General features: G+C 47.0%; 1 protein-coding gene, 1 long non-coding RNA gene and 4 other non-coding genes across 10 annotated transcripts; 5 read left to right on the top strand and 1 right to left on the bottom strand.

The window, feature by feature from the left end:
• The first annotated feature begins 5,064 nt into the window (after nucleotides 1-5,064).
• Nucleotides 5,065-8,085, top strand: LOC110293024 (uncharacterized). Its single transcript, XR_002377770.3, has 5 exons — nucleotides 5,065-5,335; nucleotides 6,292-6,359; nucleotides 6,607-6,671; nucleotides 6,921-6,974; nucleotides 7,323-8,085. It is a non-coding gene; the product is annotated as an uncharacterized LOC110293024 (long non-coding RNA).
• LOC115030961 (small nucleolar RNA SNORA16B/SNORA16A family) lies at nucleotides 5,891-6,025 on the top strand. Its single transcript, XR_003836555.1, has one exon. It is a non-coding gene; the product is annotated as a small nucleolar RNA SNORA16B/SNORA16A family (small nucleolar RNA).
• On the top strand, nucleotides 6,397-6,525 carry LOC115030969 (small nucleolar RNA SNORA44). Its single transcript, XR_003836563.1, has one exon. It is a non-coding gene; the product is annotated as a small nucleolar RNA SNORA44 (small nucleolar RNA).
• LOC115030971 (small nucleolar RNA SNORA61) lies at nucleotides 6,698-6,827 on the top strand. The gene has a single exon (XR_003836565.1). It is a non-coding gene; the product is annotated as a small nucleolar RNA SNORA61 (small nucleolar RNA).
• Nucleotides 7,180-7,253, top strand: LOC115031043 (small nucleolar RNA SNORD99). Its single transcript, XR_003836621.1, has one exon. It is a non-coding gene; the product is annotated as a small nucleolar RNA SNORD99 (small nucleolar RNA).
• Nucleotides 8,086-8,136: 51 nt separating the features above from the next.
• On the bottom strand, nucleotides 8,137-26,226 carry Trnau1ap (tRNA selenocysteine 1 associated protein 1). 5 transcript variants are annotated; one of them, XM_021160488.3, is made up of 9 exons: nucleotides 26,048-26,223; nucleotides 25,163-25,260; nucleotides 22,673-22,772; nucleotides 21,933-21,985; nucleotides 18,127-18,258; nucleotides 15,599-15,718; nucleotides 10,619-10,781; nucleotides 10,404-10,437; nucleotides 8,137-8,379 (listed from the first exon to the last, which is right to left on the bottom strand). In XM_021160488.3, exons 1-9 carry the CDS (start codon nucleotides 26,072-26,074, stop codon nucleotides 8,243-8,245), a joined length of 864 nt encoding a protein of 287 aa, XP_021016147.1. In that variant the 5' UTR covers nucleotides 26,075-26,223; the 3' UTR covers nucleotides 8,137-8,242. The 5 variants fall into 5 exon arrangements, with proteins under 5 accessions (XP_021016147.1, XP_085695014.1, XP_021016149.1 ...); XM_085838888.1 differs by lacking the exon at nucleotides 25,163-25,260 and having other exon boundaries at nucleotides 26,048-26,226; XM_021160490.3 differs by lacking the exon at nucleotides 15,599-15,718.
• Between the last annotated feature and the right edge of the window lie 257 nt (nucleotides 26,227-26,483).

The following is a 26,483-nucleotide window of genomic DNA, read 5'->3' as shown; positions in this document are numbered from 1 at the left end:
CACTACCTCTGTAAAATGGGACAATTACCACTTTTGCTTCACAGGATTAAAAAAAAGTTTTTAATCCCACAACTGGTGAGGCAGAGAAAGGAGGATCTCTGAGTTGGAGGCCAGCCTGGTCTACAGAGTTCCATCCAGGGCAGCCAGTGCTATGCAGAGAAACCTTGTCTCCGATTAAAAAAAAGAAAGCCAGGCAGTGGTGGTGCACGCCTTTAACCCCCGAATTTGGGAGGCAGAGGCAGGTGGATATTTGAGTTAGAGACCAGCCTTGTCTACAGAGTGAGTTCCAGGACAGCCAGGGCTACACAAAGAAACCCTGTCTAAAAAAACAAAAACAAAAACAAAAAAACAAAAACCACTTAGATTCACCTTTAGTGGACTATTTTAGGGCTTAGGAGTCCAAGGCTCAAAGGTGTGGCTTGTCCCATGTGGCTTGTCCCAGGTCATACAGTGCTTCTTAGAGTCACAGTGATTCTGTGGCAGGGACTCAGCCCTCACGACTGACTCCCTTGATGCCTCAAAAGAGACAGTCGGAAAGCCAGGATGATCCGGTCGGGTCTTGGGTTACCTTTGGATGAAAGTTCACATGAGGCAGCACGTGTGCACTCAGATCTGGCTTCTAGAAGCGGAAGGAAGGAATCACAGCTGGAGTTCTGGCAGGTCCCAGGCAGTGTTTGTTTGTTTGTTTCCAGACAGGGTTTCTTTGTGTAGCCCTGCCTGTCCTGGAACTGCTCTGTAGACCAGGCTGGCCTGCCTCTGTCACCGCCACCCAGCATGGGCCAAGGCAGTTCTCAACCTTACCAGGAGGTGGTTACTCCACTCACTTCTACAGTGGAAGAAACTGAAGCTCAGAGAAATTACATGGCAGGCCCAAGCTCATTCACTAAGGAAGACTTCAACAGCAGGGAAGTCTATACAAACCCAGAGTTTTATTTGTTTATTTATTTATTTTATTTGAGGCAGGGTTTCTCTGTGTTACAACATTGGCTGCCCTGGAACTCACTTTCTAGACAAGGTTTGTTTATTATTTAATTTTCTCACAGGACCAGTCTGAGATCTGGAACAGCCCAGGGTTCTTCTAACCACCCTCCTCTTCCCTCTCTTCCTCCTTCTTCTAAACAAATTATTTATTTATTTTATGTATATGAATACACTGTGGCTGTCTTCAGACACACCAGAAGAAGACATCAGATCCCATTACAGGTGGTTGTGAGCCACCATGTGGTTGCTGGGAATTGAACTCAGAATCTCTGGAAGAGCAGTCAATGCTCTTAACTGCTGAGCCCTCTCTCCAGCTCTCCCCCTCCTCCTCCCCCTCCTCCTTCTTTTTTTTTTTTTGAATGTACTTATGTGTATGCATGTATGGAGGCCAGAGGACAACTTGAAGATGTAGGTCCTCCTTCTACCCTGTAGATTCCAGGGATTGAACTTAGGCCTTCAAGCTTGGCATCAAGTATCTTTACCCAATAAGCCAGCTCGATGGCTCTCTCTCTTCTCACTGATTCTAAACAAAGAAACAAAAGCCATTTATGCACTACCTGTAAATAATCCTAGCCAGGGCAGCTGGGCAAGTGCAGAGAGGTGTGAGACAGCTGGAACTGAGTCCTCCCCAAAGACGGGTTGCACCGCACTTCGGTCAGCCCTTGTGGGCTGTGTGCAGTGTCAGCATCAGATCCTTTGAACTTTGCATTTTCTGTTTCAGAGGCTCCCACTAGGGCTGGGGTCACGTGGCTGTCTCTGACTGCACCTGACACGGGAACCCACAGTTCAGCTGATCCATGCCATAGATAAGGCGTGGGTAACCCAACGGGCTAGCAGTTTCCCTCCCCTCTGCCCTGCTTCTTCATGTGCTAAGGCCAATCTTCATGGGGTGGCTCAGACGGAACTGTCAACCTCAGCAGCAAAGGTCTGCACATTTCCATCCAGGAGATTTTGAGTTGTGGTTCAAGGGCCACTTACTGGTTATGCAACTGCAGCCAAGTTTCATTCATCCCCCACCCCTACCCCAATCATCATGTGGGGCCAGTGGACAACTGTGGAGTCAGCTCTCCCAACCTTTTGTGTGGGTTCTGGGCATTGAACTCAATTTTTCAGAGTCATGCATGAGCTGCTGAGCCCTCTCACTGGTTCGTTCCATCTCTTTTTGCTTTTTTGGCCCCAGTGCTGGGATTAAAGGCGTGCGCCACCATGGCAGGCTCCGTTCCATCTTTTTTTTTTTTTCTGTTTTGGCTTGGTTTGGTTTTTTTCGAGAGAGGGTTTCTCTGTGTAGTCCTGTAACTCACTCTGTAGATCAGGCTGGCCCTGAACTCAGAAATCTGCCTGCCTCTGCCTCCAGAGTGCTGGGATTAAAGGCGTGCGCCACCATCTGTTCTGTTCCATCTGTTATATACAAGTACGCACAGAGCATGGAGCAGACAGAGGAGGTGTTCCTGCTCTTGGAGAGCTCCCATTCTAATGAGGAAGACAGGGAAACACATACTTGGGCTAAAGCGATAAACAGCTCAGCTGGTAAAGTGCTTGCGGCACAGGCCTGAGGACATGAGTGCCACCCTGAGAACACCAGCAATAAAGCCAGGAGCATGGCAGCAACCTCAGCCCTGGGAGGAGGAGACAGGCGATCGCTAGACACTCTCTTACTCCATGAGCAAACTTCAGGCCAATGAGAAACCAAGTCTTAAACAAAAGCAAGGAAAGGGTTGGAGAGATGGCTCAGCAGTTAAGAGCAATGACTGCTCTTCCAAAGGTCCTGGGTTCAAGTCTCAGCAACCACATGGCGGCTCACAACCATCTGTCATGAGATCTGACGCCCCGGTCTGGTGTGTCTGAAGGCAGCTACAGTGTACTTACATATAATAAATAAATCTTTGGACCAGAGTGAGCAGAAGTCCTGAATTCAATTCCCAGCAACCACATGAAGGCTCACAACCATCTGTACAGCTACAGTGTACTCATATATATACAATAAATAAATAAATCCTTTTTTTAAAAAAGAAAGGAGGGCTGGAGAGATGGCTCAGTGGTTAAGAGCACCGACTGCTCTTCCGAAGGTCCTGAGTTCAAATCCCAGCAACCACATGGTGGCTCACAACCATCCGTAATGAGATCTGACACCCTCTTCTGGTGCATCTGAAGACAGCTACAGTGTACTTAGATATAATAATAAATAAATCTTAAAAAAAAAAAAAAGGCAAGGCAAGGCGGTATAGTGCAGGTCTTTAATCCAAGCACTCAGGAGGAGGAAGCAGGTCAAGGCCAGCCTAGTCTGTATAGTGAAACCCTGTCTCAAAAAACAAGCTCCCTAAACTACCACTCCCGGCTTGCTGGGGGAGGGGAGAAGGGGTGGTAGGATCCAAATTGTGGTCTTCATGTTTGTGCAGCAAATGCTTTTAACCTCTAAGACACCTCTCCAGCCTGAAACCTATTTTTTCTCCTTCCTTCTTTCCTTCCTTCCTTCCTTTCTTTCTTTCTTTCTTTCTTTCTTTCTTTCTTTCTTTCCTTTTTTAAAAGATTTATTTATTTATTTATTTATTTATTTTACGAATACATTGTAGTTGTCTTCAGACACATTGCAGATGGTTGTGAACCACCATGTGGTTCCTGGGAACTGAACTCAGGACCTGTGTAAGAGCAGTCAGTGCTCTTAACTGTTGAGCCATCTCTCCCGCCTGGAAACCTATTTTTTCAGGTGTATGTAGGAGCTAAGGGGAATAGCTTGGGAGCAGCATGTGGTAAGTCCAATGACATCCTCCCTAACATTGGGGAAGGAAAGAAACTGGACCTGGCAGGATGCTTGTAATTCTAGCTACTTGAGAGGCTGAGGTCTGCCTGGACAAACTTGTGAAATACTGTGTAAAATAAAAACAAAAAACAAAACAAAGGAAACGTCCCTGGGTGTGGTGGTGCATGCCTTTAATCCCAGAACTCGGGAGGCAGAGGCAGGCGAATTTCTGAGTTTGAGTCCAGCCTGGTCTACAGAGTGAGTTCCAGGACAGCCAGGGCTATATAGAGAAACCCTGTCTCGAAAAACCAAAAAAAAGAAAAAAAAAAGAAAATGTCACCTCTCCACTTTATACTGTAGACGTGGTACAACCAGCTAGCCCCCCCTCCCCCCATGACTTTCCTGTCATGAAAGACTGCAATCTGGAATTATAAGCCAAATAAACTATATTCCCCTATCAAAGAAAATAAAATAGGAAAAAAAAAAAAAAAAGGTGGACTGGAGAGATGGCTCAGTGGTTAAGAGCACTGACTGCTCTTACACAGGTCCTGAGTTCAATTCCCAGCAACCACATGGTGGTTCATAACCACCTGTAATTGGACATAATGCCCTCTTCAGTGTACTCATATACATAAAATAAATAAATAAATCTTTAAAAAGAAAAGAAAAAAGAACAAAATTTACAAATTTGTCACACAACAGAGTAGGTAATTGATCCTTGGCATCTAGGGTTTTTTCCTTTTCTGTTTTTTTCCTTTTTTTTTTTTTTTTTTTTTTGAGACAGGGCCTTAAGTAGCCCTGGCTGGCCTCAATTTTTTTTTCCGGGGGGGGGGAGGGGTGGTGGTGGTGGTGGTGGTTTCAAGACAGGGTTTCTCTGTACAGTCCTGGCTGGCTGGACCTCACTTTGTAGACCAGGCTGGCCTCGAACCTAGAAATCCGCCTGCCTCTGCCTCCAGAGTGCTGGGATTAAATGCGTACCCCACCACGCCTGGCTTTTGAGGGTCCTCCTTTAAGAAGATCTGCCAGCATCCTAGGCCATTCCGGGATGCTTCGAGCGAAAACTCCATTCTTTTTTCTTTTTTTTTTTAATTTGCAAAATATCTTTATTAAGCTCATCCAAATGTGGAAAACCCTTTCTAAGATCAGTGTTAATTCAAAGTCGCCCGGGAAGTTAATCCATAGGGATGGCAATTGGTCAAAGATTTGAGTTGAGCACTCTGGCCTGGGTCGAAGCCACTATCAGGGCCAGACCAGGAGCAGGAACCGGGCTGTGCTAAGAACTACATTTCCCAGAGGCGCCGTGCGTCGTCAGGTGGATGACGCAGACTCAGTGGAGGGCGCGAGAGTATATAAGCCTCGTGCAGGCCGTTCTCCGTCCTTTCTCGCTTCATCTGTGCCACTTCTCTGCATTCGGTATGGCGCCTTGTACTTCTATCCAACGTTGCCCGCTCCCCATCTTCCCTGCCCACCAGCTCACTGCCCTCGGTCCGCATCTCCGGATGTTTCGTGAGATATGGAGCCTGCCACCAGGGAACCGGATTTTTCCGTCTCGTCCATGGAAGCACGGGTGATGGCCGCATGCGCAGTGATAACTCAGCGACTCGCGCCTTTTGACCAGTGAGTGTTGTAGGCTTGGGGGTGACGGGATCTGGTAAGAGCATTTGTGCCTTGAGTGGATTACGTGCTTGGGGTGCAGTAACCTTATTAAGATGACGCCAACTGGAAAGCCTGTGACCATTGCCTCCGGGCGACCTTTCTGTGATCAATCTCGCTCCTCCAATGTTGGGTGGAATTTGGGTCCTACCACGTGCTAGGCGATCCCTATGTCAACCATAGTATTAAAGCTTTTTAAAAAAAAAAAGTCAGGATAATCGCCCCTGCAGAGTTGGGCGAGGCTTCTACAACCTCGGCGAGAAACGCTTTCTGATTGCAAAAAGCCGCCATTTTATACAGCTTACCCTGATGTCTACAGCGCCTTAAAAAGTGTTTGTAGGCGGTAGGGTCATTAATTTGAGACTGCTTTGGGTTATAAGCAGGAACCTGGCCCAATGTCTAAAGCTGCACGTATTAAACTAGGAGCCATTGGAGCCCACAGGATTGCCTTTTCAGGCAGTAGACGGTGGTGAGACAGGTGACTTGTGGGTTTGAGGTCCAGCAATTGCTATCGCTGTCTGTGGCCCTTATCGAAGCTGCAGCAGCTTCTACGTAGCTGCTGTGGTCAAAAAGTGGCCCAGAGAAATAATTTTCCTTGACGGTCGCAGTTCTGTTGACTGTAACTGATCTGCAACATTGTGGAAAATGACAGCTACACCTTACTGTTTCTCTGGAGTATGTAGGGATCTTTATTATTCAAAATGAACTGATGTAGCTGCCCGAGGCTATTATTATTGGGGGGTGGGGAGGGGATAGGAGGGAGACAGGTGAGTGAGCTCAATCTGATTTACAATTCAGGCTTGTATTGATCATCTATTGGTAAATAACAAGGCCTTGGTCACTGTCACAGTCCATATAAGGTAAGGACTGGGAATATGGAACAAGATTATTGTGGCTAATTCTGTTGCCATTCATCTTAGCTGTTGAGATGAAGATTGTGAGGAGGGAGACCAGAAGATAACAGACGAGGACACAGCAGAAGGGCCTGGTAAGGTCCCTTTAGTTGGATTACCTGGGGAGACCTGAGGCATGTTTCCAAGGGCTGTGGCTGCCTGTAGCCATGGGTTCTCCAACTGCATGCCAGAGTAATGGAGAGACTTTGACAGCCCAGGTCAGCACAGTGCCTGCAGCTGCCACTCATCTTTCCTATATATGTATATCAGGCCTGGAGTTGAGTGCTGTCTACCTGTGAGGCTATTGTTCTGTGGTATTCACAACAAATATTTCTTCTGCAGGTCACACTTGAGCTTATTTCTTGGAAGAGTCTGAGAAGACAGCCTGTCAGGCTCCTAACACCAAGGTAACTTTGCTGGCTAAGACAGCCTGACCCTCCGGTTTCCCTTTCCCATCGGATCTTGACACTGGTCTTGGTGGTCGTTAAGGAGGAAGAATACCCTGAAGCTGGCCTCACAGCGATGCAGTCTGCTGTAGAGCAGCAGGCCAGACTCAGACATATATGCCTGGGCTTTGTGAAGTGGGAAAACTTAAGAACTGGTCAGTGTTTCTGAATACTGGCTTACTTCCATGGTTTTTTTTTTTTTTTTTTAAGGGCCATGTAACCTGTGAAGCAGCCATTATACATGATTTGGTCTACACTTGCTGGGTAAGTTTAAGGATTGTTAACCCTTTTCCTAAGTAGTATAGCAGAAATTCAGGTTTGCACAGTGGCTAGCCAGCTATAAGCCACCTCCATAATTTATGTCTGGCCTGTGTACTGAACTAGTTAGCTGTTCACACCTGGGGCATGCTTGCCATGCTGGTTGGTTAGTATTTGTCCATTGAAGAACATTGCATGAGTACAATCAGACACTGGTCCATGATGAAACCCATTATCAGTGGACATCTATGGATGAGAAATGCGGATATGGGACTGAGACCAGTTCTTAGGAAAGCCTGAGTTGGGGGTTGAGTCTGAAGGTGGAACTAACATAGACTTGCACTTCCTTTTCAGAAAAAATCTACAAGAGGATCCGGAAGCTAGCCGACATTTTTGGCTAGTACATAGCCAGGCAGCCATTGGAATCAGAGCTGCAGACAGATTAAGGCCAGCCTGGCCTACATTGAGAAACCTCATTTTGGAAAAGTGGAATAATCTGTAAATTAACATGCAGTTGGTTCAATAAAGACTTTTGGAAAGTATCCTCTCTGTAATTGAATTTTAAGTGGCAGCTTGGTCTGCATTGTGAGTTCTAGGACTGTCACGTTCTACCATTGGCCAGCCAACCAATAGGTATTAATGGGGTTTGGAGGTTTTTTTTTTTTTTTTGATGAGCACACCAGGATCAGGCAGGCATGGGAAGCTAAGGCCTGTTAACCTATGGTCATCATTCCTAATTAAAGCCACTAGTTGCTGAGCCAGAACTGCTAGGGTACTTTTAAATGTCATGTGACCCATCTGCTTATAGAATAACTATTAACTATGGCTTTTCTCTTTGGTTTTCTAAGGCTTTCTCTGTGTAGTCCTGGAGACCAGGCTTAACTCTGCTTGCTAAGCTATCTCTCCAGCCCTTTGAAATCCGCCTGCCTCCCAAGTGCTGGGATTAAAGGCTTGTGCCCCCACTGCCCACCATGGCTTCCAATACAGTTGAAGTAGCCCACTTCAAGGAAAAATTTTTTTTTTTTTGGTTTTTCGAGACAGGGTTTCTCTGTATAGCCCTGGCTGTCCTGGAACTCACTTTATAGACCAGGCTGGCCTCGAACTCAGAAATCCACCTGCCTCTGCCTCCCGAGTGCTGGGATTAAAGGCGTGCGCCACCACGCCTGGCTCAGGAAACAGTAATTTATTAAAACATTATAAATCACATCCAAAAAGATAGAAGCTTCACAATAGAAAATGGGTCATTGCTCTAGGCCTCTGTCTTCATGTCCTGCTTACATCATAGCTGGGATCTCTGAGGACACAGTGTCCAGGGGCTGCCAGTGACAGTCCATCAGAGCATCATACAGTTCCTCGCTCTGCTCCATGAACTCCTTGTTGGCTTCAGTCACATCCAGCTGTGGTGCTGGGTCTGCAGGAAAATGACAAGGTTAGGTAAGCTAAGACCAGTTTCAAGGAGGGTTCAGGCTTCCTAGGTCGGTGTCTGAGCAAGAGGAACATTGAGATTTGGAGCATGGCAGCTACTGTCCCTCCAATATTCAAAGCCATGCCTGTCTGGAGAGATGGAGTTAAGAGAACTGACTGCTCTTCTAGAGGTCCTGAGTTCAAATCCCAGAAACCACATGGTGGCTCACAACCATCTGTAATTGAATCTGATGCTCTCTTCTGGTGTGTTTGAAGTGAGCTACAGTGTATTCATAAATAAAAACCTAAAAAAAATGAAATATGGGCTTGGGAAACATTTAAGCTAATGAATATAAAGTGCCACCTGAAACGGGGGACCTAGTCCTCTCAGATCACAAATTTTCAAGGTATAGTGGCACCCATATAACTATTCCGTGGGTGGAGGCAGATGAATCATGAGTTTAATTACCAGACCTTTGGGTTTTGAGACAGGGTCTGTAGTCCTGGTGAATTTTGTTTTTTTGTTTTTCGAGAAAGGGTTTCTCTGTATAGCCCTTGCTGTCCTGGAACTAACTCTGTAGACCAGGGTGGCCTCAAACTCAGAAATCCGCCTGTGTCATGTCATCCCCCCCACCCCCCCAAGTGCTGAGATTAAAGGCGTGTGCCACCACTGCCCAGCCAGGTGAATCTTAAACTCAATCCTACATCAGCCTGGAGGGTTCTGAGGTGCTCTACCATGCTGAGTTTTACAAAGAGAAGTCCTCAGTGCAGTGTCTCTCGGGAGTCCTACTGTGTGGCCCTGTCTGCTCGCCAATGCTGGGTCTAAAGCCTGGTACGACCACACCACACTGAGTTGCTTTCCACCTCGATTTTCTGGCACTGTGTAGACAGACCAGGCTGGCCTCAGACTCAGAGATACCCCTCCCTGTCTTAGCTTGGCAGGCAGTGTGTTTAAAGGCTTGTACTGCCTACCACACCTGGTCTCTCTTTTGATACAAAGTCTCAGTGTGTAATCCAACTTGAACTCAAAGTCATCATTTTATCTCATTTTAAAGCTTATTAGCTGTGTTTTAGGGAAACTTGTGGCCGAATGTGGTGGCCCAGGCCTCCTGTAATCCAGCACTTGGAGGAGGAAGCAGGAGGAAGCAGGAGTTCAAGATCGTCTGTAGCTACAGTGAAAGTCACCCCAATATTCAAACCAAAACAAAGGCTGTGGGGTTAGGGTGATTCCTAGTGTATTTCAGTGTTTGTTTTTTTCTCTAAATTTTGAAGCCCATTGATTTTTCCTTGAGAACTATATGTTCCCCTGGAACTCACTGCACAGGCTGGCCTGGATGCTTATGCCAGCCTCCCAAATGCTAATCAAAAAAGATGTCATTTCAAAAATGTATAGTGGGATGTAGCTCAGTGTCAGAACTTCCCTAGCATAATAGGGGGCCTTAAGTTCTATGTCCAGTACTAAAAGAAAAAGCAATCTGAAAAATAGAAGACTATAAAGACACAAAATAAACCTTACAACTGGTAAAAAAGTAGGGGCTGGAGAGATGACTCAGTGGTTAAAAGCACTGGCTGCTCTTCCAGAGGTCCTGAGTTCAATTCCTAGTACCCACAGTGGCTCACAACTGCGTAAGTAACTCAAGTTCCAGAAGGTCCCTGACCCTCATACAGGCATACATGCAGGCAAAACACCAAAGCACACAAAATAAACAACAAATACAAAGTAACAGTGTTTCTGCTACAGAGACACTGGGTGGGCAGAGAGCAACACTTGGAAATAATGGGCTCCTGGGACAGTCACTCATCTCCTATCTCAGCAGATGGCTGCAATGGTGGGTGTGTCTACTCCCATTACAAGCACTCTCTGGGAGCAGAGGGAGGTGGATCAGAGTTCCAGAAGAGCCAGGGCCACATGGAGAATCTCTGTCTTGAAAAACAACAAAAAGCAAGCACATACATCCTTGGGTGTCCCTTAGCATCCAGCTGAGGGCTATGTCCCTGTGACAGCTGGCAGGGGCATGCAGGGACTCTTACCTTCCAGAGCATCATCCCCAACCTCTTCATATGTCTGTAAAGAGAGGATAGGATGGTGAGGAACTTGAGAAAATCTTGGCTGGCTTTGGACAAGTGGAACTGGGTCTCCCCAGCCCTCCCCACGTTCTCAAGGCTCACGCCCATGAACATATTTCTGTGTGGAATGATGGTCCCTGGAGGCACGGTGAGACCCGAGGGTTGCCAACCATGGTTACCTGCATGGTGCTCTGGGTGTAGCCATACTGGGGGTAGCTGTAGCTGTAGCTGCCTGTGTTCTGGTCATAGCCCCACTGGGCATAGTAGTTCTGGTACTGCTGGTAATACTGGTTGTAGCTGTAACTGTACATCTGGCTGTACTCCACTGGCTTTACCCGGCTCCTAACATGAAACAGAACAAGGAGTAAGAGGACATTTCCTTTGACCAAGGATTGTGCAGGTGCTCTGGGAGGGTCCACACCTATTGTCCTGCACACTCCCTATCCCATCCTTGCTATACAGATGGGGACACAGAACAGAGCGTTTTAAGTGATTGGTCCAAGTGACTAAGGAACAAACAGAACCCTAGGCAGTCTGCAAAACCCAGGCTCTTAAGATGAAGGCCTTTCCTGCTCAGCTGTCCACCTTGTCAGGCCCTTCCCCCCCACCCAAATCCTTTTCTATTTTTTTTTTTTTATTTTTGATTTTTTGATTTTTCGAGACAGGGTTTCTCTGTATAGTCCTGGCTGTCCTGGAACTCACTCTGTAGACCAGGCTGGCCTTGAATTCAGAAATTCACCTGCCTTTACCTCCCGAGTGCTGGGATTAAAGGCGTGCACCACCATGGCCGGCTTCTAAATCCTTTTTTTAAAAAAAGATTTGTTGGGCTGGAGATGGCTCAGTGGTTAAGAAAACTGCTCTTCCAGAGGTCCTGAGTTCAATTCCCAACAACCACATGATGGTTCACAACCATCTGTAATGGGATCTGATGCCCTCTTCTGGTGTGTCTGAGGGGAGTGACAGTGTACTCATATAAAATAAATAAATCTTTTTTTTAAGGGTTTTTTATGTAATTTACGTATATGGATGTTTTGCATTGGATCTCAGAGAGCTGTAAACTGTCATGTGGGTGCTCAAAACTGAACTCAGGGCCCCTAACAGTCAGTGCTCTTAACCGCTAAGCCATTTCTTCAACCTTCAATTCTCAAGGATCTTGGGAGATTCTTTCCTCCCCCCACCCCCTTTTTTTTGACAGTTGCAAAAACTCAGGAAAAAGCCGGGCGTGGTGGCGCACGCCTTTAATCCCAGCACTCGGGAGGCAGAGGCAGGTGGATTTCTGAGTTCGAGGCCAGCCTGGTCTACAAAGTGAGTTCCAGGACAGCCAGGGCTACACTGAGAAACCCTGTCTCGAAAAACCAAAAAAAAAAAAAAAAAAAAAAAAAAAAACCTCAGGAAAACACAGCATAAAAAATCTGGGCTAGCTGGACAGTGATGACACACCATCTTTAATCCTAGCACTTGGGATGCACAGTTTGAGGACAGGCTGGCCTACAGTGTGAGTTCCAAGATGACAAGGCTACATAGAGAAACTCTTCCCCTCAAAATGATAAAAACATAAAATAAAAAAATAAATCGAAAATCTGGGTGCCGGGCGTGGTGGTGCACGCCTTTAATCCCGGCACTCGGGAGGCAGAAGCAGGTGGATTTCTAAGTTCGAGGCCAGCCTGGTCTACAGAGTGAGTTCCAGGACAGCCAGGGCTATACGGAGAAACCCTGTCTTGAAAAACAAAAACAAACAAAAAATAGAAAATCTGGGTTTAAGATGATTCAAGATGGACTTGGAACTTTAGCCTGTGATATCGCCTTGCCTGCACTGCAGCACCCTTAAGTCTCTGCAGGAATGTTAATTGCTGTGGAATGAACAGCCTTGCACAGGCTAAGCAATGCTCCACCTGGAGCTCTCCCCTCCCCCAGCTGCCTTATTTGAGGAGTTCCTTGGGATTTGGACATGATTTTTACAGTGTTGGGGATATATACAATAGAGGTAATATTTACCGTCCCATCATTCCATGGAGAAAACTGAACCTCTGAACAGTTGGGAATGGACAGATGGCTCAGTGGATAAAGATGCCTAAGCCTGGCAGCCCACACACAGATAGAGAACCAGCGCCACACAGCTGACCTCTGGCCTGTGCTTAGTGGGCCGTGCACATCTTTGTGGGCACAAACAGACGTATTATATAATAAGTAAAATGATTGAAAATGTCTTAAAAATTAAAAATTGTGCCAGGTGTCAGGGCTTCAATGCCAGCCCCTGGAAGGTGGAGGCAGGGCTAAATAGTCTGACCATCTTGGGAAAAAAAGAATAAAGTCCAGTTACTTGCCCAAGGCCGATTATAGGACCAGGGCGACACATAATTCTCACGTTCCTTTCTTCTTTAGGTCCTGTGACCAACCCCATTCCCAACCAAAGACAGGATGCCAAATCCACAAAGGATCACTGCTTTCAAAGACATAAAAGCCACGTGTGGAGGAACTTCAGAATCAGGCCATTACCATCTCAGTGGTAATCCTTCCTAACTGTGACAATCTCAGGAGTACAAGTGACGCTCAAGCAATTGACATGGGTTCCACCCAGAAATATGAGCTAAGAGTGTCCAGTGACACCAGAAACATGCCAGAGCCAGAGGCTGACTCCTCCATTGCAATGCTAACCAAGCCACACAGGAAGCTGTTAGCATGAGCTGAGAACACCTGGCAGGGCAGAGGCGGCAACACTTGACTGAGCACTTTTAAGCTGCTTTCTTAGGGAAGGGGACTCAGCTACTGCTAAGCAAAACCAACTGCTGATTATGGAAGCAGCCAGCTGTGGACCAGGATGCCTCTCTGTAGGCTGTGTCCTACCTGCCAGTGCTAGGCAGGTGTACCCACCAGTCACCATTCTGACCTCTCCTCTATGAATCTACTGATCTCTCCCACTGTGCTGATGGTAACTGAAATTAGTCTCCCTCACCTGGGCTCCTAGTGTCTCCTTTAGGCTCTGCTCTCTCCAGGGCCTGCCAATCCTTATCCTGAGGGCTTGAGGGCACCTCCCCAGGGGTGGGCATGGATTACTAACAACAGTGTTCAGTGTGGCACAGATAGAACAAATTAGAAGTTTGCACATGGGCCTTTGTTTCTGTTTATAGCTATATTGCCAGCGTCTAATTGCAAAAAAAATACCGGAAACAGGCAAAATGATGGACAACAAAGGAATTGTTGGACAGAACTCATACATAAAAGACTATACTGCAGTATTTAAAAATAAGATCACAGACAGGAGCATGCTTCCATGAAGAGAATATGAGGTCTTAATACCCACTGGCACCAAACAGAAAATAAAACCACATTCATACAAGCGTGCCACTGCATGGAAAAGTGTGTATATGAAATAAGCTAAGGAAAAAATACATATGACTTATGAAATTCAAAACTGAATGCCAGGCTCTGGGTTTGAACCCAGAGTTACAAGCAATGAATCCTAGCACTTGTAGCTGACTTACGCGTAACCTAGGATCCTGGAAGGGAGGTGAGAGGTGGTAATTACTATTTACATGTTCAGTCGGCTTGTCTGCACCACAGGGTTTTACAGTGCTGTCCTGGAGTCTGTCTGACTGTCCCATCTCAGCCCCAAGTACTGGAATTACAGGCATGTGGCACTAATTCTGGCATTACAGCCAATTCAGAATAATGAAGTAAAGACTTTAAAGATTTACTTTTGTGATTCTGTGTGGAGATGTGTATTGAGGGCAGAAGAGGGTATCGGATCCCCTGGGGCTAAAGTCATAGGTGGCTGTGAACAGCCCAAAGTGGGTGCTGGAAGAGGAACTTAGGTCCTCTGGAAGAACATCTCCTAGACCTGCTAATTCCTTTAAAAACAGTCTTTCTCTGCTGGGCCTCCTGGTCCATATACTTGCTCTGATCATTTCTTTTTTTTGTTTGTTTGTTTTTTTGAGACAGGGTTTCTCTGTGTAGCCCTGGCTGTACTGGAACTCACTTTGTAGACCAGGCTGGCCTCGAACTCAGAAATCTGCCTGCCTCTGCCTTCCAAGTGCTGGGATTAAAGGTGTGCACCACCATGCCAGGCTACTCTGATCACTTTAATCTGAACATTCAAGTCTTTGTTGCTTCAACAGGACCATGGGGAAGGTCAATCCTGAAGTTTGGCTGCCCTTGTTCATTTTGGTAAAGATATCTCAGCCTCGTTCCTGACAGTGGTAGGGGTGTTGCCACCTAAGTCCTAGCTATAGGGCTGCCCTGTGCATCGCAGCAGCACCGCTAACTATGACCGCCTGGATGCTGCTAGCACATCCTCTGTTATAATGACTTAAAATATTTTCAGATGCCACCAACGCCTCCGGGCGAGCGAGTGAAATCTCCACCTGCTTGGCCGTACTGCATTGACTGAAGGATAAGAAATGTCACTCAGGGGCCAGGCCTGGTGACACACACCTTTAATGTCAGCACTTGGAGGCAGAGGCAGGTGGGTTTCTGTGAGTTCCCGATGTCACTGATGGAAAAACTGTTTTGTGTTTGTGTAAGATTGACACTTGGGCTCACAAGAACTTTCTGCCGACCTAGCGTGACAGTTAAGTGAGACACAGTATTTCAGAAGTTGTTTAGAACTCTTATAAAATACCTTATTTCTCTTTATCTTATATGCACGGTGTTTTGCCTGCACGTCTTATCTATGGGAAAGTGTTGGAACCTGGAGCTAGAGATGTAAATGGCTGTGAGGTGCGATGTAGGTGCTGGGAATTGAACCTAGAACCTCTTGGAGAGCAGTCAGTGAACTGTCTCCACAGCCTCAACTGCTCAGAGTTCTTAGCCAGTCATTCCCACTGTAAGAGACCCTATCAGGGACTTTAGGAGCCTCAATATAAATAAGGCTGAAACTGGAAGAAAAGTTCCCCTTGCTTCATTCTACCTACTTCTATATATATTTTTCCCAATAGCAGCTGCTGGGCAGAAAGTCAGGACATAGAACCAAACAGCATTCCCCCATTCCTACCCTCAATGCCTGACTCCCTACCTATGGCTTCTGGGGTGTGTGGCTACACTAGTTTGTCCCCCACACACAGCCCGACCAAAGCACATGATAACTGTGACCTCTGCCTCTCTACAGCTTCGATTCCCACATCTGCTGTCCTGACTCCGCCTCGGCTCTCTGCAGGACTCACGCTTTAGGGATGGCCACACTCAGCCGCACGGGTTTACACCCCAGTCCCACTGCTCCCTGGCACTCCGTCAAGGCTCGCTTCTGTTCCAACTCATCTGTGAATTTCACAAAACCATAGCCCCTGGAGGGAGAAAAAAACCAATACACTGCTCAGATCACAATGTGACAAAGCCTACAGGAAGAATCACGGACAAGAGGGGGTAGGAAGAGGTGGACTGGAACACGGAAGAGAAAGGCAGGGAAGGGAGAGGGGGTCCCATCAAACAGCACAGAGCAGTCAGTGGCAGGCACAGTGTGAACCTGACATTGTGGGAAGTCCTTCTTCAGTCTAGTCCCCCGTTCTCCTCCACACGCACCCAGGGCTCCTTCCCAAACAGTAGGTTCTCTCCCAAATCACTGTTACCACGGTGTGGTGTAGCTGTGGGGACAGGTGACATCAGCCTGCAGACTTTTCACTTTCTGCTGTGTGGGAAAGCACTTAGGGACAGTCCTGGCTCCTGCTCCTTGGAGGTCAGACTCTACTCAGAGATTGTCCATGACACCCATAGTTAGTGAGTACCTATTATGTACCCCTACCTCGTGCTGGCGAGGACATTCTCAGTATCTCACCACACAGAGTGCTACCCCACACTAAGAAGCAGCCTTAAACTTCAGAGAGGTTTGAAAACTTGACGGAAGTCACATACAACAAAACCAGGCCTGAACTTTAGGTCACACTCCCAAAGCCTGAGAGTAAGGACTACACTAATCAAGAAAGTGCAGCACAGCCGGGCATGGTGGCGCACGCCTTTAGTCCCAGCACTCGGGAGGCAGAGGCAGGCGGATTTCTGAGTTCGAGGCCAGCCTGGTCTACAAAGTGAGTTCCAGGACAGCAAGGGCTACACAGAGAAACCCTGTCTCAACAAAACAAAACGAGCCAGCCTTTTAGCTGCTGCTGGCGGCGCATGCCTGTAATTCTAACACAGAGGAAGACGAGCATGGGGAACTGTGAGTCTGAGGCTAGCTATGACCACATGGAAGAAAAATAGGGAGACAGGACTGAGGACGTGGCTCTGGTAGGACTCTGGTTTGGCACAGTAAGTACCTGGGTACAACCCTGAGTACTGAAATTTCTTGGAATGGGGTGTATGACTGGGTTCAGTTCTATGCACAGTTAAGAGAGAGAGAGAAGAAAAAAAAAAGAGCCTCCTTCCTTCCTAGAGTTGCGAAATCAGGCTCAGGACCTTGTCCACACTAAATAAGCTCCCTAATGCTACGTGCCAGCCATTTGACTGTGCTTTATTATATATTATATAATTGCTATTATTACTATTATTATTATTATTATTATTATTATGACAGGGTTTCTCTAGTGTAGTTAGTCCTCATACTCAGGCTATCCTGGAACTTGCTCTGTAGACTAAGTGGTCACCTTTATTTTTCTCAGATAGGGTTTTGTGATGTTGCCGAGGCTACCCTTAAACTCATTGTGCAGCATACAGTGACTCAAATTTGCAATCTTTGTGCTTCGGCAGAGCAACTGGGATTATAAAGTCCACATGTCCAGCCTGACTTTTCTTGTTTTATATTTTAATGTAGGGTCTTGCTCTGTAGTCTAAGCTGGGTTCAGTTCAAAATCCTTAGCTTCTACCCTCCAATGACAGGTCTCTCCATTTTAAAATGGAAAGCTTTTTCTTTTCTTAGGGGAGGTATATTAAGAAAGAGTTTCAGCCGGGCAGTGGTGGCGCATGCCTTTAATCCCAGCACTTGGGAGGCAGAGGCAGGTGGATTTATGAGTTCGAGGCCAGACTGGACTACAGAGTGAGTTCCAGGACAGCCAGGACTGCACAGAGAAACCCTGTCTCAAAAAACCAAAAAAAAAAAAAAAAAAAAAAGAGTTTCATGTAGCTCAGGCTGGTCTTGAACTCATCAAATATTCAAAGATAGATGGCTTTCATTTTCCAGTCTTCCACTTCCCAAGTGCTGGGAATACAGGTGTGCACTGCCACAGGAGGCTAAACTATAACATTTTTTTTTTTTAAAGATTTATTTATTTATTATATGTAAGTACACTGTAGCTGTCTTCAGACACTCCAGAAGAGGGCGCCAGATCTCGTTACGGATGGTTGTGAGCCACCATGTGGTTGCTGGGATTTGAACTCTGGACCTTCGGAAGAGCAGTCGGGTGCTCTTACCCGCTGAGCCATCTCACCAGCCCAACTATAACATTTTTAACTGCGCAGAAAACCTTAGTAACAGAGATAAGTACGGCAACAAATAGCTCTTTATATTACTTCCCCTAATCCTTATGTCAGCCATGTAAGTGCCATACTCTTAGATTGCCTTAGTTTATAGATTAGAAAATAGGGACTATCTGTGACTTGTCTAGTACACAGCCCTTGTCAGTGATGGCCCTAGGTTCAAACCAGGTTGCCTGGCTGGAAAGCTCTCACTCTGAGCCACCACCCTCCCTAGGGTCTCTTTGATACTCCCCCCAGAGGGTAGGAATGCACAACAAAGAGGTAACATAAACAGCAGGTAAGGCCTTACTTAGACACGCCTGTCGGGTCCAAAACCACCTTGCCGCCCCGGCAGGACGGGTAGACTTTGACAAAGAACTCATACAGCATGCCATCGTCCACGTCGGGGGTCAGGTCCCCCACAAACAGGGAGTACTCAGGGCTGAGAGAAGAGAAGAGGCGGCAAAACGTCAAACCCCACAGTCAGTCTGAATCTCCTTTCTCCACTTCGCTTTTTTAAGACAAAAATGACTGCTATAGAGTCCAGGGTAGCCTCAAACTCCCAGCAATCCTCCTGTCAAAGCCTCCTGAATGCCGAAATTGAGTGACAGGCACACGCTGCATTGGCAGAGGAGTTATGGAAATAATACCATGCCCCAAATTCCCCAGACACTGCACAAAACTTGTCTGTCTTTAAGAATCAAGAGCTCTGTGACTCTGAGGTCAGCCTGGTCTACAGAGCAAGTTTCAGAGGCAGGCCAACCTCTGTGAGTTCTAGTACAGCCAAGGGTACATAGCGAAACCTGTTTCAAAAAAGAAAAAAAAAAAGCTAGGGAGCCAGAGAGCGAGAGATCGAGAGCAAGAGCAAGAGAGAGACAGACAGAGAGACAGAGAGAGAGACAGAGAGAGAGAGACAGAGAGAGAGAGAGACAGAGAGAGAGAGACAGAGAGAGAGACAGAGACAGAGAGACACAGAGAGACAAAGAGAGAATGATCAGATGAAGGGACAGATCAGAGTCATGCAAGGATTTAAAAAAAGGCTAGCTGGGCGTGGTGGCGCACGCCTTTAATCCCAGCACTCCGGAGGCAGAGGCAGGCGGATTTCTGAGTTCGAGGCCAGCCTGGTCTACAAAGTGAGTGCCAGGACAGCCAGGGCTACACAGAGAAACCCTGTCTCGAAAAACCAAAAAAAAAAAAAAAAAAAAAAAAAAAAAAGGCTAAACATGATAAATGTAACGATAAAATAAAACAAGACCTTTATCTCCTAAAGAACTAAAACTTAGTCAGGATGAAATGCTCAAACTCTGCTGGAGTTTGGCCAACAAACTTTTTCTAGAAATGTTTACAAATGTATTTTGTGTGAGATTCAGTTTTTGTCTTGTGCTACCAGGTCTTATTTTAGCATTTCAAGCATGATACATATTCTTTGTGAAAAATTAGAATATAACAACTCGCAAAGAAGCTGGGCAGTGGTGGCACACACCTTTGATCCCAGCACCAATTAGTCAATGGTGGGCAGACCTCTCTGAGTTCAAGGCCAGCCTGGTCTACAGAGTGAGTTTCAGGAGAGCCAGGACTATACAGAGAAACTCTGTCTCAAAAAGCCAAAATAAATAAACAAAACAACACAAAAATACAACAAATAAAAACTCACAAAGAAAAATAAAATTAGTGGACAGGTATGGTAGCTCACGCCCTGGGAGTCAGGAGGATTCACAAGTTCAAGGTCCCCTTCAGGTGTACAGCAAGTTCAAAGTTGGCCTTGTTTACATGAGACCTTGCCTCCATGCCTATACACATGGTGGAAAGGAGCTCTACCAGGGCAAGACCTTCTCCTAACTGCTGAGCCATCTCTCTAGCCCATTGTCTGCTTTTTGAAACACTCTCATATACGTCAGGCTAGCTCAAACTCCATAGTTTGCTTAGGATGACCTAGAACGCCTGATCTACCTGCCCCCACCTCCCATGTGCTAGGATTATAAATGTGCGTCTCTATGCCATTTTACTTGGTGCTGGGCTTTGAACCCAGGACTCCTTGTGTAAACATTCTGCCCAGTGAGCTACACCCCCCAGCCCCGTCATTTCTTTTGAACTTACAAAACTCCAGTATGATCCATTACATTTCATTTTGCTATTTTTAGTTCTCATATAATGCCCAAATTGGATGCAGTGAATTTCCCCTGTAAATCTCAGGCCATCAGGGGCTACAGTAGGAGTCTGCGGTCAGCCTAGGCAACACAGCCATATCGTCAACACCATGATGTCAGGTCTAGAACATGACTTGTGAGCAGTCTAGTAAATGAATGTATTATAACCGACCCGCTTTCTATTATCAGGCTGTCTGGGATTCCTCTCCACAGCTCCACATCACACACGTTTTAATGAGCACTTGTGAGGCTGCTCCTTGCACACAACCATGAACACATTCTGAAGAGTGGAGCTCTGCAGGAACAATACACTCTCCTGCAGCCAACGCATAACTAGCTTGGAAAGCATCGGGGAAACCGTCTTAAGAATTTCTGAAAACTATTTAGCCTATGGAGAGCAACTCAATTTTTTTCTGAATGAGGGTCTCACTCTATGGCCCTGGCTAGCCTCGAACTCACTATGTAGATCACGATGACCTCCAACTTGCCATCTTCCTCTTGTTTCTACCTCCCAAGTGCTGAGAGCAGGGCTGGCAGAGAGCCACCAAGCCTGACCACAGTGCTGTCTCTAAAGGCTGCGATGGGGCTGAAGCTCTGTGACACGGGCAGGACTGCTTCCAATGTGGAAATGCAAAACTGGACTGCCTGGTCCTGCCTGGACTGTTAAATTCCTAACTCTGTAGACAAATACTTCCAGACAGCCATTGAAAATTCAAAACCTGGAAAGTTAATGGGATGGAAGGCTGGGGAAGGACCAGAAAGATGACACAGCCCTGTTAGGCATGGTGGTACACACCCACAGCATAAGGAGGGCTGCTGTGAGCTGAGGCCAGTCTGGGCAACCTAATGACTAGGTCAGTGTGGGCTACAGAATGACACCCTCCATAAAACAAAAAGTAATTCCAGGGGGCAATGGTGCATGCTTTTACTCCAAGAACTTGGGAGGCAGAGGCAGGCAGGTCTCTAAGTGTGAGACTACCCTGGTCTACAGAGTGAGTTCCAGGACTGCCTGGGATACAGAGAAACCCTGTCTCAAAAACAAACAAACAAACAAAACCAAAAAACCAAAAAAAAAAAAAAAAAAAAAACCCCAAAAAACCCCAGTAAACAAACAAGTAGGAGAGCTGAGGGTACTCTTTGTCTCCTGTAGTAGTTCAAATAAGAAAGGTTCCCCGCTCCCCATGGCGCAGTCTGTGCATGCTTAGTCTCTGATAGGATTAGAAGGACCAGGAGGTGGCCTCCATAACAGAAGTGTGCCATGCCAAGTCCGTCTACTCAGCTACTCTCCAGCAATGCCTGCTGCCACGCTCCCTGCCATGACAATGGACTAAACCTCTGAAACTCTAAGTCCAGTTAAGAGTCACGTTGGGCCGGGCGTGGTGGCGCACGCCTTTAATCCCAGCACTCGGGAGGCAGAGGCAGAGGCAGGCAGATTTCTGAGTTTGAGGCCAGCCTGGTCTACAAAGTGAGTTCCAGGACAGCCAGGGCTACACAGAGAAACCCTGTCTCAAAAAACAAAACAAAACAAAAGTCACGTTAGTCACAGTGCTCTCATCACAAAATTAGAACAGTGACTAAGACACTTTCCAAGCACAAAGTGCAGGGCTCACTCAGGAGCACTGACATGGGGAGGGGTGGGGGGTGGGGGAAGCACACATATTAATCGCAGCACATGGAAGGAAGATGGAAGAAGCGGATTAGAATTTAAGGTCATCCTTGACTACACAGGGAGCCTGAGGCCAGTCTGGAACACATGAGACTGTGTCCTGTGCCATCCAAAGAAGGAAAGGCATTGCCTTGGCACAATGGAGGCCAGGGAGTGGGACAGTGTCCTTCAGAAGGCAGCAAATTACAGCAGGTTAAACTCTCCACCGTCCTATGGCAGTAACAGGCACCGTGACATCTTGTGCCTGTGTCTAGACACATACTGAGGGAGGCTTGACCTACATTTGGGTGGCTCCTTACTCACCTATTGTCTGGTTGTTTCCCATAAGTGGCATAATTCAGTTTAAAACGTTTTGCCTGGAAATTTAAAAACACATGAACAAATTAAAACAGAGAAGGATCTTTCCAAAGTCAAACAATATTTGAAGAAAACTGAAATAAATTACCTTGGCCAAAACATCTCCCCCTCTCTAAGCCTCAGCTTTTCTCCCGTATAAAATGAAGGGGTTGCACGGTTGACCGTGAAGGGCACTGCCAGCTCCATGGTTCTATGAGCCCAGGTGTGGCAGCTGTAAGCTAAGTAACTGTGGGAAGAGCAGAATGTAACCCTCTTGAGATGTGTCCTTGCTGCTACCAGCCTGTTCCAGAGTCTCAATCAGGCAAAAGACTTAAAGAGTGTTGGCTGGGGATTGAACTCAGGGCCTTGGACATGCTAGGCAAACACTGTGCCACTGAGCTACATCCCAGCCCGGTTTCTGAGTCTTCTGTCATAAAGGCAGTGCTGAAGACTGGAAAGGGCCTGGGTTTTGGAGGAGAGCCGTCTTCCGTCTGAATCCTGGCCCTGTCACTTACTACCTGCATTGCCTTCAGCAAGTCACTGCAGCTCCCTGAGCTTCTGGTTCCTGTTGATGAAAGCTAACAGAACCTACGGTGCAGGGGCTACAGGATTAAATGCAAAGCTGTATGTGTCCAGGGCAATTCACTATGTGGTAGTAGTTAAAGATAACCAAAATGGCAAGGCCATCATCATCCAAGTGTCCTTACAGGAGTGGCTCCCGGAAGGGGTTTCCCATTAATTTTATGCAAACACTTCTCGGCTGTAGCCAAATCTGCAAATTCCACAAAGCAGTAGCCAGCTGGGATTCTGGAAGCAAGCAGAGAAAGAGCGATAAGGATGCCCAGGTACATTTCAGCCTGAGGAGAGGAAAAAAAAAGGCTTCTTTCTTTGTTTTTTTTTTCCTCTCTCTTCTTTTCTGTTAAAACAGGATCTTACTATATAGCTCTAGTTGTCCTATAACTCACTCTGTAGACCAGGCTGGCTTTAAACTCACAGAGATCCACCTGCCCCTGCCTTCTAAGTGCTGGAACCAAAGGCGTGTGCCCCACAACCCAGCTTGAAAAAAATGGTTTTCAAAAACTGTTTTTTTCTGATAGAACCACACTATTTTTATTTCACTCTATATTCCAAATCAGAAATAACTTTAAGTACAAGAACAGTCAATCTGGCCAGTCCCTGACTGATTTAATAACCACTTATTATGTATATGTCACATTACCTGTGATGAAATACTGCCAAAAACCCTTAATGTGACCCACTTGACCCTTTAGATCCTTTGTCTAGCTTACAAGAAATTAAGAATAGCCCCAGAGAAAATACCAGAATAAATTAATCAAGAAGGTACTGACTTTTACCTACTCAAAAAGTCTACATTAAGCTGGGCAGTGGTGGCGCACACCTTTGATCCCAGCACTCAAGAGTCAGAGGCAGGCGGATTTCTGTAAATTCCAGGCCAGCCCAGTCACAGACCAAGTTTCAGGATGGCCAGGGCTACACAAAGAATCCCTGTCTTGAAAAGCCAAACAAAACAAAAATTAACAGTCCATATTAAGGCATCTGCCTAGTATACAAAAGGCCACTGATTCTTTGTTCAGTTTTAAGGGGCAGGGGGGTGTCACGGGAAAAGCAAAAGGTTGGCTTTGTATGTTATAAGTCTGGAATTCAGGATGATGGCACCTGCCTGTAGTCAGAACACTTTAGATTCTCAAGTTTAGAAGCTGAGGCTAGAGGACTGCCTCCAGTTCAATGCCAGTCCTGAAAATGAGACCCTGTCTTCTACACTATTTGTTTGAGACAGGTCCTCACTCTGGATTCCTGGCAGTCCCAGAACTCAATACGTAGGCTGCGTTGGCTTTGAACTCACAGAGATCTACCTACCTCAACTTCTGCCTCCAGAGTGCTGGGATTAAAGGCATGTCCTACCATGTCCAGATCTTAAAATTCTTTAATATCTATATTAATTATTTGAGAAATCTTTGCTTTTTTTTGTTTTGTTTTTCGAGACAGGGTTTCTCTGTATAGCCCTGGCTGTCCTGAAACTCACTTTGTAGATCAGGCTGGCCTCGAATTCAGAAATTTGCCTGCCTCTACCTCCCGAGTGCTAGGATTAAAGGTGTGCGCCACCACGCCCGGCTAAATCTTTGCTTTTTTGAGGCAGGATTTCACCATGTTAGCTCTGGCTTGTTGTGGCTCCCAATACTGGGGTGAAAGACATGCATGCACTACAACCCAGCAACTATTTGAGAATTCTATGCAATGTTATCATGGATCCAAGGTCTCCAACTCAGGTCAACAGGCTTACGAGGCAAGTGCTTGTACCTGCTGGGCACCTCACTGTCCACCCCAACCTTGTACTTCTAAATGCTCCTAATTTCTTGCGGGGCGGGGGGGGGGGGGGAGGGGGAGGAGTGTGTGTGAGGTCACACATACTCAAAACTATATAAAAGAGATCTGGTTCAGCAGTTATGAGTTTTGTACTGCTCTTCCAAGGGACCTCAGTTTGGTATTCAGCAACCACGGAGGGGAATATCACAGAATCTGACACCACTGGCCTCCATGGGCACTGCACTCTTGCATACCCTTCTCCCCACATACATAATAAACAAACGTAATCAAATGTAAAAATAAATAAAAACAACAATAACAACAACAAAAATCAAGAGGGGTAATAGAGATTGCTCAGTGGTTAAGACTGCTCTTCTAGAGATCCTGAGTTCAATTCCCAGCAACCACATGGTGGCTCACAACCATCTGTAATGGGATCCAATGCCCTCTTCTGGTATATGTGAAGAAAGTGACAGTGTATAAAATAAATATTTAACAAACAAATAAACAAAAAGAGCCAGGATTGCTGGCACACCTTGTGGTTGTGGCACTTGGGAGGCAGGGTTGTCATAAGATCGAGGTCAGCCTACATTACTACAGGAAGACTTTGTATCAGCGAAGAGCAAAATAAACTAAAGCTAAATGAAACACACAGTAACTTAGCAAAGATCACACAATAGTTTTCAAAAATAGGTTCCAGCATCCTGCCCTGAATCACTGGGATACTCAACACCTGAAATACTCAACGCTTCCGCTCTGTAAGCCACCCTCCATGGTACTTTCACTACTGCTAGGGATGGTCTATCCCCTTGAATGACAGTGGCAGCAGGCTCTATTAATCGAGAACGGGAAAGATGAAAAGGGAGGTGTACCCAGTGAGGCGGTTTCGGATAATTTTGACGCTCATCACGGTCTCCCCCATGGTGGCAAAGGCTCTAGAGATGAAGTTCTCATCCATGTAGGGTTCCAGCTGCATAAAAACCAGAGCAGAGAGGAGAGGCTCAGGCCCATGGTCGGGAGCCCCGTAAGGGGTGGAGCCACTCCCACTCCGTCCTGGACCCCCTCCACAGCACTAGAGAGCCAAGCTTCCTACCACGCAAGGGGGAACGGTCCCAACCAACTCCTTTACTTCAAATCGCTCCCCTTGCTGGGAGGCGTGGCACACACCCTTAATCCCAGCACTAGGGAGGCAATGGCAGGTGGAGTCTGTGAGTCTACATAATGAGTTCCAGGACAGACAGAACTATATGAAGGACCCCCATCTCAAATACAACAACAAAAGAAAAAAAAAACAAATAAAATAGCTCCCCTTTATATAACTCCCTGTGTTTCCGATCCTAGAAACAATTCTTGGGGTTCCTCCCACTCCACCCCCCCAAATCATCCCACTCCAAATCTTTCCAAACTGGAAAGGGGGATTCCAGACGCTCTACCCCATAGGGTCAGCATCTGAGAAATCTTCATTCTGATGTCCAGACTCCACTTTCAAAGCCTGGGTGAGCAGGCCTCGCTACGAAGCCCAAGCTGGCCTAGAACTCACTATGGAGTCTCGAACTGGTGACGATCCTCCTGCCTCGCCAAGGGCAGGGAGTAAGGCATTGGCCACCACACCCCACCTGGCTTCCCTCTGTCACCAAACCCCTTCCTGTTCACGGCCACCCTTCTGGGATCCGAAGGCCCTCCGCTCTCAGGCCCTTCCTCCCCCTACGACTCGAGACCCTCTTGTTCCCTTCAGAGCAGGGGCGACCCTGACTCACGTCTCCCATCCATAGGCTGGCCGCCATCCCGTACCCGGGCGGGGACCCTGAGTGCCTGTGGCGCGCAACCGCGCCAGTCTGCGCGACCCGGCCGGCCCGGAGCCTACGCCTGCGGCACCTCCTGCGCACACGCTGCCTCGGCGGCCAGAGCGATCCGGGTTTTCCTCTGACCTGTCCGCCGCTTCCGGCCCCCCAGGGGGCGTGGCTTCCACAGGCTAGGGCGTGGCTTCCACGGGATAGGGGCGTGGCCTGAGCTGGGGCACAGGAAGCCTAGCTGGCACTGGCTCTGAAGAGAGTCTCTGTAGGGCGGACTGCCCGCTCCTTAATAAAACCGCGCAAATGCGTCTATGATTAGAGAGTTAAGGTTTGCTCTCTGTAGGGAATTCCAAGCATAAGAACGGAAGGACAGTTAGTGACGGAAACTCCTCTGGGAGCG

This window comes from Mus caroli, unplaced genomic scaffold, assembly GCF_978045245.1.
Source record: "Mus caroli unplaced genomic scaffold, Mus_caroli_1 scaffold_6, whole genome shotgun sequence".
In the NCBI taxonomy this organism is placed as follows: domain Eukaryota; kingdom Metazoa; phylum Chordata; class Mammalia; order Rodentia; family Muridae; genus Mus; species Mus caroli.
This window is presented reverse-complemented; position numbering and strand designations above follow the sequence as displayed.